Here is a 15170-nt window from a genome sequence, read left to right as displayed (position 1 = left end):
GTTGCTCTTCAAGGCATTCCTCATCGATCACCAAACATTTCTGTATAAAAGGCAACGACAAAAGGTTGCGTTCTTTTTATTTATTTTATGTTGTGCTGTAGGCGGTAGGTGTACTTGATTCAGAAGCCCTGCACACTGGGTAGGCAAAGTTTACCCATTTGGAACCATTTAATTTGTTTGAAAAGACCAACTCCGGCCTCCCGGGTGGCGCAGTGGTTAAGGGCGCTGTACTGCAGCGCCAGCTGTGCCATCAGAGTCCCTGGGTTCGCGCCCAGGCTCTGTCGTAACCGGCCGCGACCGGGAGGTCCGTGGGGCGACGCACAATTGGCCTAGCGTCGTCCGGGTTAAGGAGGGCTTGGTCGGTAGGGATGTACTTGTCTCATCGCGCACCAGCGACTCCTGTGGCGGGCCGGGCGCAGTGCGCGCTAACCAAGGTGCACGGTGTAGCCTCCGACACATTGGTGCGGCTGGCTTCCGGGTTGGATGCGCGCTGTGTTAAGAAAAAGGGGTACAAATTCAAACAAAAAAAACACAAAAAAAAGACCAACTCCACCTTCCCGGTGGACCGGCTAAAGCGAGTGCGTCTCCTGCTATGGCCAATCAGATAGCTTAAATCACCGTGCCAACAGCTTCCCCGACCACAGCGAAGTTGGATACTAGCCTACGTGAGATTTAAAAACCATGACCAGAGAGAGACTGTCAATTCGTTTTTTGTGAGTTCACGTCTTTCATTCAACACTAATTACAAAACATAAAATGTGCTTCTCCCTATGTCCACTCGGGCTGCAGCTGCAATGAATTAGTAGCCAAGTCTATCAATAGCCCTGCCTATTTAAATATTATTATTAGCAGCTCATTGTGTCTTATAATATCGATGAATATATTACTTTCTCTGGTCATAGGAACAACATGAATTTGTGCATGAGGCAGATCAAATAAAATGTTTGTCACATGAGGTGCGACTCGAGTTTCGCCATCAGGTGGAAGACTGTGTCCCCTCTCTCTGGTCAGTCTCACCGGAGGAAAGGAAGGAAGGAAGGAGGGAGTAGGGACCGTGAGAGGCAGACCCTCTGCTGCTCTCTCTGTTTTGAATGGTCATTCAACTCTGAATTTCAATTCGGAAACTCGGGCATCTTTTCTAGAACTCTGACGTTGTGATTTTACCCCCCCCCCCCCGCCCAGTTCCCAGATGTCTTGAAAGCACCATGACAGATGCAGGAACCAAGTCCAGTAAAATAAAAATTCAAATGATTTCAATTAATGCTCAGCTGTGCCTCGCAAGTGCTATACCAACTGATCTATTTTATTATCAAAGCTTGAGTGTGGAAATACACTGCTCAAAAAATAAAGGGAACACTAAAATAACACATCCTAGATCTGAATGAATGAAATATTCTTAAAAAGAATAAAGATACTTCTTTCTTTACATAGTTGAATGTGCTGACAACAAAATCACACACAAATTATCAATGGAAATCAAATTTATCAACCCATGGAGGTCTGGATTTGGAGTCACACTCAAAATTAAAGTGGAAAACCACACTACAGGCTGATCCAACTTTGATGTAATGTCCTTAAAACAAGTCAAAATGAGGCTCAGTAGTGTCTGTGGCCTCCACGTGCCTGTATGACCTCCCTACAACGCCTGGGCATGCTCCTGATGAGGTGGCAGCTGGTCTCCTGAGGGATCTCCTCCCAGACCTGGACTAAAGCATCCGCCAACTCCTGGACAGTCTGTGGTGCAACGTGGCGTTGGTGGATGGAGCGAGACATGATGTCCCAGATGTGCTCAATTGGATTCAGGTCTGGGGAACGGGCGGGCCAGTCAATAGCATCAATGCCTTCCTCTTGCAGGAACTGCTAACACACTCCAGCCACATGAGGTCTAGCATTGTCTTGCATTAGGAGGAACCCAGGGCCAACCGCACCAGCATATGGTCTCACAAGGGGTCTGAGGAGCTCATCTCGGTACCTAATGGCAGTCAGGCTACCTTTGGCGAGCACATAGAGGGCTGTGCGGCCCCCCCAAAGAAATGCCACCCCACACCATGACTGACCCACTGCCAAACCGGTCATGCTGGAGGATGTTGCAGGCAGCATAACGTTCTCCACGGCGTCTCATGCTCAGTGTGAACCTGCTTTCATCTGTTAAGAGCACAGGGCGCCAGTGGCGAATTTGCCAATCTTGGTGTTCTCTGGCAAATGCCAAACGTCCTGCACGGTGTTGGGCTGTAAGCACAACCCCCACCTGTGGACGTCGGGCCCCCTACCACCCTCATGGAGTCTGTTTCTGACCGTTTGAGCAGACACATGCACATTTGTGGACTGCTGGAGGTCATTTTGCAGGGCTCTGGCAGTGCTCCTCCTTGCACAAAGACGGAGGTAGTGGTCCTGCTGCTGGGTTGTTGCCCTCCTACGGCCTCCTCCGCGTCTCCTGATGTACTGGCCTGTCTCCTGGTAGCGCCTCCATGCTCTGGACACTATGCTGACAGACACAGCAAACCTTCTCGCCACAGCTCGCATTGATGTTCCATCCTGGATGAGCTGCACTACCTGAGCCACTTGTGTGGGTTGTAGACTCCGTCTCATGCTACCACTAGAGTGAAAGCACCGCCAGCATTCAAAAGTGACCAAAACATCAGCCAGGAAGCATAGGATCTGAGAAGTGTTCTGTGGTCACCACCTGCATAACCACTCCTTTATTGGGGGTGTCTTGCTAATTGCCTATAATTTCCACCTGTTGTCTATTCCATTTGCACAACAGCATGTGAAATTTATTGTCAATCAGTGTTGCTTCCTAAGTGGACAGTTTGATTTCACAGAAGTGTGATTGACTTGGAGTTACATTGTGGTGTTTAAGTGTTCACTTTTATTTTTTTAAGCAGTGTATAATATGGTCTGAGAAGAACAATATTGCTAAGCATTTAGCCAATATGTTGTGATTAGGCTGACTCTTCCTACAGAATTGTTTTTATTTAGGTAGTTAAAAACAAATTTAAGCCATTTAAGTCTCTTTTTTTTTTTAGCTGAACACTAGATCTCGGCTTCCTTTTTGACTGCGAAAGTGATCTTGACTCGGAAAAGGTTGATGACAACTGCATTAGACATACAGTATAAACCCTATTATATTTTCTCTCTCGCTGTCTGTCTTTCTTTGTGATAGATGCAGTGAGGGGGTTGGCTTCCCAGTCGTCCTCGGCCAATGACATCTCGTCCATGTCAACAGAGCAAACCCTGGCCTCCGACACTGACAGCAGCAGCATTGACACACTCACTGGACACCTGGACGAGAGCCAATGAGATCGCACCAGGAAGTGTATATTTTTCTCTCTATTCTAGCTTGCTTTGTCTCGCTTACTTCATATTTCTTTCCGTATCCATTTTTCTCTCTCTCTAACTTCCATGCATAGGTCTATTTTTCTAAAGGAAAAATTGTGTGATCTTGGACAGGTATAGTTTAGCTGTAACCCCAGAGCAGTGTTTCACTTCTATCCTAAGCCTTATTTTTCTGACTGTGTGTAAGAGGCGCAAGTTAAAATATTAATATTTGAAGTGTTCTGTAATATATTCTTCCATTTTGAATATCTGTCTTTAGAATTCTTGGCAAGGGACTTGATATTTACTTTGCCTACCCTTTAAAAAAAAATGTTATTTTGTTTTTGTTTTCAATTAAGGTTATAAAGATTTTAACCATTACATTTGAACAGCTGCTTTCTGCATGCTACAGCTACACAAACAAAGCATTGATCACATTATCAAACCATCAAATGTTCAACTGCCGATCAACCACTAATCACGTTTTTAGATTTGTTTTAGTTAGGTAGCAGTGTTGAGAACAAGTGAGAGTGGTGCCGGCGTTGAGTATAGTGTTTTAATTGTCGTGAGCGATGTGGTTTGGAGCTGTTACTCCTCCTGACCTCCAGGGGTGGCTGTGGTTGCAATGTTAAGGTTTTATTTCCTTATAAGTGTAATGTATGTCATCGTATCCAGCTAAAGCTCTGATAATGCACGTAGATGTATAGCTAGGCATATTTGTTTGTTAGACATTCAATGTACCCATAGAAACATCTTCATATAGTACAATCAACCCATATGCCGTAAGGTACAATGTGTATATTGAAATATCATTATCCTGTACATTTTGAGAGTACAAAAAAAGGTCCATGTGTTTTGTATTTAGTTTGAGTTCTTCGCTAAATGTTGCACACCACTGATGATGTTTGACCCATACACAACAAGACCCTTGTGAAACGTCTTATTGATGATCAAATGCATGGGGTCAAATGCATAGGGTCAAATGCATGGGGCCTCTTATTCTAAACCATTCCATCAGCACTGGAAATCCTTTGGGAGAAATCATGACATAAAACATTATATTGAAATTGAGTATCTAGAGATGTAGCAACTTAACAATTGTTGTTCAACTTGCATGGTGTCACATTCACTGTGCTTTTCTTGTGTGTGTGCTATATCGGTACCATGCTGTCCCCTCGTCGTTCCTCAAATGGATTTTGCTTCTTCAAGACAAGGACAACCACCATTGGTAGATTAATGCCTATGGACGGAAGGACAGTCACACAGTGGTGGAGCACAGCTGTTGGTTTGGAATGTGGACATGTCACATAACTGTACAATACCTAGTTGTGATTCTGAACCTTGAAGTTCTGGAGCAGAACTCTGCATAGATAGAACTAAACAGATTTTGTCGAAAAGTAACTCTGTTGGGTGATGGATATGCACAAACGGACATAATGTAGTCAGATGAGGACTGTGCCCCATATTTGTTTTCCATGACAGCCTTATTCATTCATCATGCCTTAAATGACCAGAGGAGTGTCCGGCTCACTCTTTACATCCTATTTGTTAAGGACTGAGGTGTGTGTACCATGTTTAAAATATTCACTGTGTACAAACTGTACATCTCATGTTTTTATCTTGTTCATTTTCTTTTATTTTGTTCATTTTCATAATGTACTGTCTGCGATGACATGCTGTTTCACAATACCACTTTGCCTTCATGTTGTCCTTCCCCATCAATTAAAAGTGGACAACTCAAAGAATGTGCTGTTAATTGCTGTAAATGCAGAGGTACTGTACATCGATACCAGTTCAGAACCTTCTAGATGTGTGTGAGCGCCTTTTGCGCTTCCCCCACCGAACTGGCAAATCATCTGTTCCAGATCCCGACCCAGCACTAGAAAGTGCTAATAGAGAGGTGTGATATAATCATCAAAGATGAGCCAAACATGACGCAAGATAAAGGTGTATGAGCCCGTGGTCTGAATCCATGGACAATATACTGTAGCTTATGAATATGCACATTTCTGATAATGAACCATTCCATAATCCATTAGAATTCCTGAAGGCAGCGCTTCATACTCAAATGTTTCCTCTCCAGCTGGCCTTAAAGATTGTGTAAATAGTCTTAGTTTAAAGACAGTTGTCTTATCACTTCCAATCTCATCATACATACTTCACTTCCTCAGCACACACAGTACACACCCCTCAGCCAAAGGTCAGTCTCAGAAACTCCTGACGATTTTCTCCGTCTTCTTGGCCTCGTTGTTGAGCTCTCCGAAGGTGTCAAAGAACTGTTCCATCTCCCTCTGCAGGGCTGTGTTTCGGAGGTCTGCTGCAGCCCGGCCCCTCTCTGACTCCAAGATCTTAGCCTGGACCACAGAGTACCACCGCCTCTGCTGAGCCAGGTTGGCCCTGAGGTCAAACACCTCTACCTGGAGAGCCTCGTTCCTCTCTTCCAGACTGGGAAGGGGGGGGGACAAAGGGTGGGGGGTGGAGAGAGAATATTAGGAAAATGGGGGTGGCACATTAACTCTGCTGAGCCAGGTTAGCCATCAGGTCAAACACCTCTCCCTGTAGCACCTCGCTCCTCTGTTCCAGACTTTTGGTGAGAATCTCAATTGCATTTCCTTGGTTCATTGCGTCCTCTCGCCTCTTAAAATGGCGAGGCGAAGACGTGAGGAATCATGGGAGAATCTCAATTGCATTTCCTTAAGTGTTCGAAGGAGAGAGTGGGTAAGGGGGACAGAGTGAGAAGGAGGAGAGGAGAGCGAAAAGGGTAAGGAAGAGAGAGGGGTCCTGAGCCAACACCTCGATCGAGTGGGGTTAGGGCTAAGGATGGTGAATTAGCCTATGTGACAGTCAGACGTCATCGTCCCTGTGTGCTGTATGCTCCTAATTTTAGTTGTATGGCCAGTTTAGTCTCAATCTGACCAGGCATCCACTGTCTGTCTATATCAGCAGTAGTGAGGTATGTGTTAGTGTCTAGGTTAGCACATACCTTTTTATATAGCTTTTTTTTTCCCATCCACCCCACAAACAGCCTCTATTTCAAAAAGACAGTCATGGCAGCATTGGGTTTTTAAGCATAATATTACTCCACCCGAAGAAAACAATTTCATGAAGTGTGTAATTGTCGGTTTTGAATTCGGTGTTTTTTAATATGCCATTTGTGGCATTCATTCCTTGTGTGCGTACTAATGACATGTCAAATAAATATAGAAGAAAGGGCAGGAAAAGTGTTTGTGGAATATTCCATGACTGATATCTGTCAGTAAACAGGATGTGGGGGTAGGGGGGAGGGGCGGTCATGGGAAACAGCAGAGTGGACACACACAGGTTTTCTATCTGGATAGAAAACCTTTGCAACTCCTTATCACTGAAAGTACACAGAGAAACCATGTCACCATGTTTTTCATTATATGTGTTTGCACATTAGATCATGATACGAAGTTCTTACCTGTGTATGCGTTCCTCATACTCCTCTCTCTGCCTGGCTATCTGCTGCTGGAGGCTGGTGAGGAGGCTGCGGAGGGCGCTGGCTGAGGGGTCTGCCAAGGGCAGGGGAGGGGGAACCCGGGCCCCAGGGACAGGTACAGGGATCGGACCAGAAGGCTGGAGAGGCTCGACTGGATGGGTGGCAGAAGCCTGTAGAGGTGGGACAAGGGGCTGGAGATGGGAGAAGTTATCTGGTCGATGGGGTTGTGGTTGGATCAATGGCTGGAGTTGGAACATGGGCTCGTCCTGGTTAAAGTCCGGTTCTGGGTCCAGGTCTTGGTACTGGTCTGGTCCATTGCTGGCGCTGCTCCCTGCAAGGAGGATTTCACAGGAAGACCAGGAGCTACTCTCCCCGCTGACCCCTCCATCCTCCATCAACACCGAGACCGGCACTGGGATCCTCAGGAAACGCTGGGGCGTGGGGAAGGTCACAGTGGTTTCCATGGCAGCGTCCTCGGTGGGGGTCACGGCGTGGAGGTTGTCGTAGACGGAAAGAGCGCTCTCGTGTGTGTCTCCGTCGCTCGGGCTGGGGCTCTGCTGATGCCGAACGCTCTCCACCTCCTGCACTCCCGTATTCCCTCCTCCTCTCTCTCCTCTGTTTGTCCCCATGTCCCAGCCCTGCCTTCCCAGGCCTCCCCAGCTGCAGTGACTGTGAGCTGGCTGCACGCCAGCCCCTCTCTCCCCTCCTCTTCCATCTCTCCCCCTTCCCAGTGTGGGAACCACAGCTGCAGCTGGGGCCAGGCCAGGGGGGGAGGAGGGGTGAAGGATTCCAGTTACAGCAGGGTTGCAAAGTCCCCCACTTTCCCTTTTTCTCTCCTTCTCCATCTCCCTAAACCCTCTATCCCTCCCTCTCCCGGCATGGGGTAGACAGTTGTCGTACAAGGGGTCGGTGGAGCAGGAGCTGGCTGTGGTGGGGGTTTCGGGGGCAGGCAGGGCAGCTCCATGTCACTACCTCACCCTAGGGGGTCCGGCACGGTGAGGGGGGTGCTGAGGGTTCGAGGGGTGCAGTAGTGACACCTTCCTCTGCTGTCAGTTTAGTCAAGGAGAGGTCTGAAGTCTGGTTGTAAGTCTGTCTGGAGGTGCAAGGGAGGGTCCCTGCTGGCTGTCCCCTGGAAGGAGTGCCGAGTCCTTGGGAGGGAAGTGTGTGTAGGACCCCCTGCCTGGTTCTCCTCGGTGTCCTTGACGCGGCTGGTGGGCGGCAGGTAGCAGGAGTACTGTGGCCGTCTGAGGAAAGGACTGCAGCTCTCACTCAGCAGCTGTGTGTGTGTGTGTGTGTGTGTGTGTGTGTGTGTGTGTGTGTGTGTGTGTGTGTGTGTGTGTGTGAGAGAGAGCGTGTGTGTGAGCGTGCATGTTTGTGTCTTTAAGCAGCCCTGACTTCAGCTGTTGCACCATAACAGCTCCTGAGGGACTGACCAGAGTGTAACTCAGCCTGGCTCATTCCTGAAGACACACACATTCAGAACTAGCTACAACCACAAAAATAGATACTGTATGCGGGCACACACACTGCAATAAACCCCCCGACACCGGAGAGGAATGAAAGTGGTTGCCAGGCAATGCTTCCTGATTGGAGCATACAGGGTTAGACACTCCCCTTTACCAGGGTACAATGGCACAAATGCTGGCACACTTCTGGACTGACTTAGACGTCACCGTGTCAATTGACACTCAGTTCCCCTTTTCATGTGGCAACAGGTGAAAAATCTTGCTGCTGTGGTTGCACACTGTGGTATTTCACCCAATAGATATGGTAGTTTCTCTATCTCAGTCAATCTGTTTCTACTTCTGTTTGTTCTCTCTCTATCTCTCTTTCCCCTCCCCCTTTCCCTCTCCCACACTCTCTTGGTTTATGGCACCTGTCCATGCTAATTCTGTGGGATGCAGTGAACCAAGTGTCAGTCGCATTTAACAGTGTGAGAAGAGTGATGGTGGTCAGTCACCCCACAGTTTAGCCCAGGCCATTCAGCTGATCTATGGAGAGTACTCACACGCACGCACGCTCACACAGAGCATACTCAGAACCAGTGGGCAGCTACCAACCTACCTTACAGGAAACGAATCATAGTCTCACAACTCCTAGACTATAGCTTTTACCCTGAGTACACAGTGGGAGAGGGGGGATTTAGACTGAGAGGTTGGCTTACTGTATAGTGAAAATGTGATAACCTCTTCTTATTTTACAGTTTGTTTAACCACAGAGAGAGATGAGGTTGGAGACAGAGGCAGGAGGATACAGCTTCCCTATTGTGAGTCACTTAAACATGGGCAAAGATAAACATTTCATTAGAACTGAAAGCTTTTAGTACAGTTTGTGTTAATGCACCTTACACACTGCAGGCTAGAGAGCTGAGTTCTGGAGGTAAGCCATAGCCACACACACACACACACACACAGATGTTGCTATGGAACATTTGACCACCAGATGGGGCTATTAGCTATTTTATATGGTAAGTGTGTTTTCAATGGGTGGTGTACCTTGTCATCAGCAAAAATGTAACCGGCAGGAATTGCTTCCATCATCTTCCAAACCTTATCTGAATCATAGTATCCTTTTTCTAGCACTGTACATGAAATGTAGGTGCTCGGTTTGTTTCTCTTTTTAAAATCCATGAATGGTTGATAGGACCCTACTTGTCCAATGAAGGACAAAGAGCTATCAGGACACATTCTCTCTTTAACCACCAGCTTCTCCCTTCCCTCCGATTTAGGGTTAAAACACGGTTTCCAGCATCAGATCACAGCTATCGATCCAGTATTGATCAGTGATCCAGTGTTAGATCCTCCTCTGCTTCAGCTGCAAGGCAGGAACAACCCAGTCTTTATCGGGGACACTGATCCTAGATCACAGGAAACAGCCATATAATGGATCTATATTTTCCCTTAACTCACCTCAGCTCAACTCAGGTCAGGTCAGCTGTAATGATCAGATAATTTGCAGTGCAGTGCAGTAGTGAGAGGAATCATGGGTTGACTAGAATGCTTTATAGAATTAGGACTTTGGAATAGATCTGCAAGATTCTATCGATGTGGCTATGGGATAGATGGGATCTACTTTGGAGTCTCCTCAGTAATTTAGTCAACTTGTGTTGTTCCTTGGTAGAACTGTAGACTTATCTATCCTATGTAAATTACCCTTTGGCCTGCACATCGAAGCATAGTCTTCAGTCACTTCAATTACTGTAGAAAAACAGAGGGGATACATTCTGGTCTTGGTGGCTCAGCTGAGTCCAGCAAAGCACATAGCCCTGTCCAAGGTTCTGAACTGGCCTGTCTCTTAGAGACTAGCGACTTTGGAAGGAAACGTGCAGCTAGAATGACAGAAACGTTAATCTTAACCCTTATCACTGCTTCTGACGTGTCTTTTAAACAATATTTAAAGCTGACCTCTCTTCTTTAACCTCTTATTCAGAGGCCAGTGACTTCTTTATGAAGATGGAAAGTTCAGCCCTGCAGAGGTTAACCTCTCTCCGAGGCCCTCGAGCACCTCCTCAACCCGTCCTCCTGCTCCTTACGTCTACGCAGTTGTTTGTAGCCATGACGACTAAGGGGCCTCTATGGCAACTCGGATCCTTGTGTTTTAAATAATAAAGCGTCAGGGTGGGGGTGAGGGGGAGAGCTCAGTGGTTAGTGCAGACTGTTGCTTGATGGAGTGTGATTGAGGAGGGCTCTTGTTAGCATGGGAGCAGGCCCTGTTAACGCAAGAGGCCTTGGAGGGAGAGGGGAGACGTATTCTGTAAGAGCTGTCTGGGCATCTTTCTACTGAGTAGCATATAGAGAAGAACCATACTGTAGCTGTAGCTAGGGGAAACCATATGAGGTTGATTTACCGCAGCTGCAGCTCCTACCACAGGATAGAGAGAGAGAAAGGCAGGAAGAGAGGGTGAGTGAGAAGAGAAGGCGATCAATGCAGTGAGAGAGGTTTGTGTGTGATTATGATATGTATGTCTATGCACGGTTACATTTCTGCGAGAATACACCCCCCCCCACCCCCCCCACCCCTGTGTACCCCGATGTGCTGTTCTGTATTGTAGCAGCAGATTCCATTCAAATCCCCCCCCAGTTCTGTTTACTCATGTTTTATTAAGCCTTTCTGTCCGTTTGAAGATTCCTCTGAATACTTCTCATCCTGGAAATGAAAGCTCAACGGGGTTTTCAGGCTGCATCCTTTGACGTCAGAAATGTGGCTTTCTATTCACAAGGCTTTTAGAGTTCTAGGTAGAGAGGCCTATCACCAATGTCAGTCAGACATAAAGCGTCAACCGATAATACCATCAACAGTATGGGAAGTGTTAGTTGTCACTGTTGTGCCATATGCCGCTGTGCCAAACCTTATCTGCTGGGTTTCTGTTGACTGTCATTCAAACCTTATCTGGAGTGTTTATTGTCGGAAAACAAAAAAATATCATCCTTCACTCTTCACACAGGATTATCCCTCAGAACAAGACATCCCCTGTCAGAGCGTTGGCATGAATGCACACACATACACACAAACAGGCACGCACACACACACACACACGGGATGTGGTATATACATTGTAGAAGATATGAGTTATGCATCCCCGTGTGTGGGTAGCTGCTTATTATCACGCCGTAATTAGATTAGCAGCTAGATTCAACACTGCTTATAGATGCATCCGTAGGTGTCTCTCCAGTATGATATAAATAAACCACATATTTCTGTGTCGCTTTGCATTTAGATTTGATCAGTATTTCATTATTGTCTCTTGAGATTATAGCGTTCCTTTGTCCTAATGTAAAAAGGTATTTTTTAAATATATTTTAGTTACGTTTTAAGTTATAAAACATGCATCTGACAGTATAGTGACAGATCCGGATGTGTTACCATGGGAACATCTTTTAGAAAGAATATGATTGGCGACTGGGGAATAGAGAAATTCCGACCTGGTGCTTTAAGCGAATGTAATCTGTATTCCTGACAGGTTTGACATCTTACTCAAATTAGCACATCACTGAACATGACTGAATGAGACGTTCATCTTATATAAGAAAGAGAGAGGATTAAATGGAATTCCTATAGCTGGAATTCCCAGTGCCGGATTATTATTATTATTTTTTTTATATAAAAAATGCATTTCATGCAATTCTACATAATTTACATGATAGAAGGCATTAGCTGAATCTCTTTTAATACCACACAAATGACAGAATTGAGTGGCTACTGACACTGACATACTGAGATCAATCTTCTCTTGAATTCAAACAAACAATAGCGCAGGCCAATGAAGTGACACACAGATTGTATTATATTAGGAGGCAATATATATATACTGTTGAAGTTGGAAGTTTACAAACACCTCAGCCAAATACATTTAAACTCAGTTTTTCACAATTCCTGACATTTAATCCTAGTAATAACTCCTTGTCTTAGGTCAGTTAGGATCACCACTTTATTTTAAGAATGTGAAATGTCAGAATAATGGTAGAGGGAGTGATTTATTTCAGCTTTTATTTCTTTCATCACATTCCCAGTGGGTCAGAAGTTTACATGCTACCAAATACTAGTTGAGTGTATTGCCTTTAAATTGTTTAACTTGGGTCAAATATTTTGGGTATCCTTCCACAAGCTTCCCACAATAAGTTGAGTGAATTTTGGCCCATTCCTCCTGACAGAGCTGGTGTAACTGAGTTAGGTTTGTAGGCCTCCTTGCTCGCAAACACTTTCAGTTCTGCCCACAAATTTTCTATAGGATTGAGGTCAGGGATTTGTGATGGCCACTCCAATACCTTAACTTTGTTGTCCTTAAGCCCTTTTGCTACAACTTTGGAAGTATGCTTGTGGTCATTGTCCATTTGGAAGACCCATTTGCAACCAAGCTTTAAATTCCTGACTAATGTCTTGAGATGTTGCATCAATATATCCACATAATTTTCCTGCCTCATGATGCCATCTATTTTGCGAAGTGCACTAGTCCCTCCTGCAGCAAAGCACCCCCACAACATAATGCTGCCACCCCCGTGTTTCACGGTTGGGATGGTATTCTTCGGCTTGCAAGCATCCCCCTTTTTCCTCCAAACATAACGATGGTATTTATGGCCAAACTGTTCTATTTTTGTTTCATCAGACCAGAGAACATTTCTCCAAAAAGTACGATCTTTGTCCCCATGTGCAGTTGCAAACCGTAGTCTGGCTTTTTTATGGCAATTTTGGAGCAGTGGCTTCTTCCTTGCTCAGCAGCCCTTCAGATTATATCGATATAGGACTTGTTTTACTGTGGATACAGATACCTTTGTACCTGTTTCCTCCAGCATCTTCACAAGGTCCTTTGCTGTTGTTCTGTGATTTGATTTTCACTTTTCACACCAAAGTACGTTCATCTCTAGGAGACAGAACACGTCTCCTTCCTCAGCAGTATGATGGCTGCGTGGTCCCATGGTGTTTATACTTGCGTACTCTTGTTTGTACAGATGAACATGGTACCTTCCGGCGTTTGGAAATCGCTCCCAAGGATGAACCAGACTTGTGGAGGTCTACAATTGTTTTTCTGAGGTCTTGGCTGATTTCTTTTGATTTTCCCATGATGTCAAGCAAAGAGGCACTGAGTTTGAAGGTAGGCCTTGAAATACATCCACAGGTGCACCTCCAATTGACTCAAATGATGTCAATTAGCCTATCAGAAGCTTCTAAAGCCATGACATAATTTTCTGGAATTTTCCAAGCTGTTTAAAGGCACAGTCAACATAGTGTATGTAAACTTCTGACCCACTGGAATTGTGATACAGTGAATAATAAGTGAACTAATCTGTCTGTAAACAATTGTTGGAAAAATGACTTGTGTCATGTGCAAAGAAGATGTCCTAAACGACTTACAAAAACTATAGTTTGTTAACAAAAAAAATGTGGAGTGGTTGAAAAATGAGTTTTAATGACTCCAACCTAAGTGTATGTAAACTTCCGACTTCAACTGTGTACAGTTCATTCTGAAAGTATTCAGACCTCTTTACTTCTTCCACACTTTGTTACATTACAGCCTTATTCTAAAATGGATTAAATAGGCTTTTTTCCTCCCACCAATCTACACACAATACCACAGAATGAAAAGGCAAAAACTGGTTTTTAGCCTTTTTTGGAAATGTATTAAAAATAAACAACTGAGATATCACATTTACATAAGTATTCAGAAAATTGACTCAGTACTTGACTCAGTACACCTTTGGAAGTGATGACAGCCTCGTCTTCTGGGTATGACGCTATAAGCTTGACACATTTCCAATTCATGCATGCGTACAATACACACTTGTACATGTGTGAAATAGACATACAGTTGAAGTCAGAAGTTTACATACACTTAGGCTGGAGTCATTTAAAACTTGTTTTTCAACCACTCCACAAATTTCTTGTTAATTAACAAACTATAGTTTTGGCAAGCCAGTTAGGACATCTACTTTGTGCATGACACAAGTCATTTTTCCAACAATTGTTTATTTCACTTATAATTCACTGTATAACACTTCCAGTGGGTCAGAAGTTAACATACACTAAGTTGACTGTGCCTTTAGTATTTGGCAAATTACAGAAAATTATGTCATGGATTTTGAAACATCTGTTATGCTAATTTACATTTGAGTCATTTGGAGTTGTACCTATGGATGTATTTCAAGGCCTACCTTCAAACTCAGTGCCTCTTTGCTTGACATCATGGGAAATCAGCCAAGACCTCGGGAAAAAATGTAGACCTGTGTCATCCTTGGGAGCAATTTCCAAACACCTGAAGGTACCACGTTCATCTGTCCAAACAATAGTATGCAAGTATGAACACCATGGGACAACGCAGCCATCATACTGCTGAGGAAGGAGACGTGTTCTGTCTCCTAGAGATGAACGTACTTTGGTGCGAAAAGTGCAAATCATTCCCAGAACAACAGCAAAGGACCTGGTGAAGATGCTGGAGGTAACAGGTACAAAAGTATCTAACTCAGCAAAAAAAGATACGTCCCTTTTTCAGGACCCTGTCTTTCAAAGATAATTCCTAAAAATCCAAATAACTGTCCTTTCAATGGCACATGTTCAAAGTGGATGACCCTTGATAATGTCTCTCACCTGAGCCGCCACTGTCCTTTACAGTCCATTATGTCCTGTCCATTTTCCTACAAGTACACCAGCAAGTTTGAATGGGATCTTTCTCCATGCTCACTCCAAGTGGACCCGTGTCTCACTCCTGAGAGTAAAAGGCAGTTGATAGCTTCGACTGGATGCTGTGTACATGCTGGCTCGGATTCCGGTCTCATGGTAGAAGTGGTGAAGGACCAAACTGAACACCATTGCTTCAGCTGGTTAGTGGGGATGAGGTTCACACTGTTCTTGGTCAAATTATCCCTTCCATGCATCTAGACACCATCTGTGGTCACTTTCGCCA

General features: G+C 45.0%; 2 protein-coding genes across 6 annotated transcripts in view; one reads left to right on the top strand and one right to left on the bottom strand.

Annotated features, from left to right (window-relative positions):
* The window catches only part of LOC115130519 (mitogen-activated protein kinase 9-like), a 35675-nt gene extending 30615 nt beyond the window's left edge, over positions 1 to 5060 (top strand). For all 5 annotated transcript variants that reach the window (XM_029661749.2, XM_029661751.2, XM_029661750.2 and 2 more), the window contains one exon: positions 3164 to 5060. In XM_029661749.2, the coding sequence (XP_029517609.1) occupies positions 3164 to 3300 (137 nt within the window). In that variant the 3' untranslated portion in view covers positions 3301 to 5060. The remainder of the gene's footprint in view (positions 1 to 3163) is intronic.
* LOC115130520 (rho GTPase-activating protein 24-like) lies at positions 3430 to 7774 on the bottom strand. The gene is made up of 2 exons (XM_029661753.2): positions 6758 to 7774; positions 3430 to 5760 (listed from the first exon to the last, which is right to left on the bottom strand). The coding sequence occupies exons 1-2, from the start codon at positions 7618 to 7620 to the stop codon at positions 5523 to 5525; spliced, it is 1101 nt and encodes a 366-aa protein (XP_029517613.2). The 5' UTR covers positions 7621 to 7774; the 3' UTR covers positions 3430 to 5522.
* Between the last annotated feature and the right edge of the window lie 7396 nt (positions 7775 to 15170).

The sequence above is a fragment of the Oncorhynchus nerka genome, linkage group LG6 (genome assembly GCF_034236695.1).
Source record: "Oncorhynchus nerka isolate Pitt River linkage group LG6, Oner_Uvic_2.0, whole genome shotgun sequence".
Taxonomy (NCBI): domain Eukaryota; kingdom Metazoa; phylum Chordata; class Actinopteri; order Salmoniformes; family Salmonidae; genus Oncorhynchus; species Oncorhynchus nerka.
This window is presented reverse-complemented; position numbering and strand designations above follow the sequence as displayed.

What these genes read in the sequence shown, in the direction of transcription:
- LOC115130520 (XM_029661753.2), bottom strand. Translation starts at nt 7,620, where the DNA reads ATGGAGAAGGAGAGAAAAAGGGAAAGTGGGGGACTTTGCAACCCTGCT. An exon ending in TATGAGGAACGCATACACAG is followed by an intron (nt 5,761 to 6,757) that starts GTAAGAACTTCG and finishes CCCCCTTCCCAG; the next exon opens with TCTGGAAGAGAGGAACGAGG.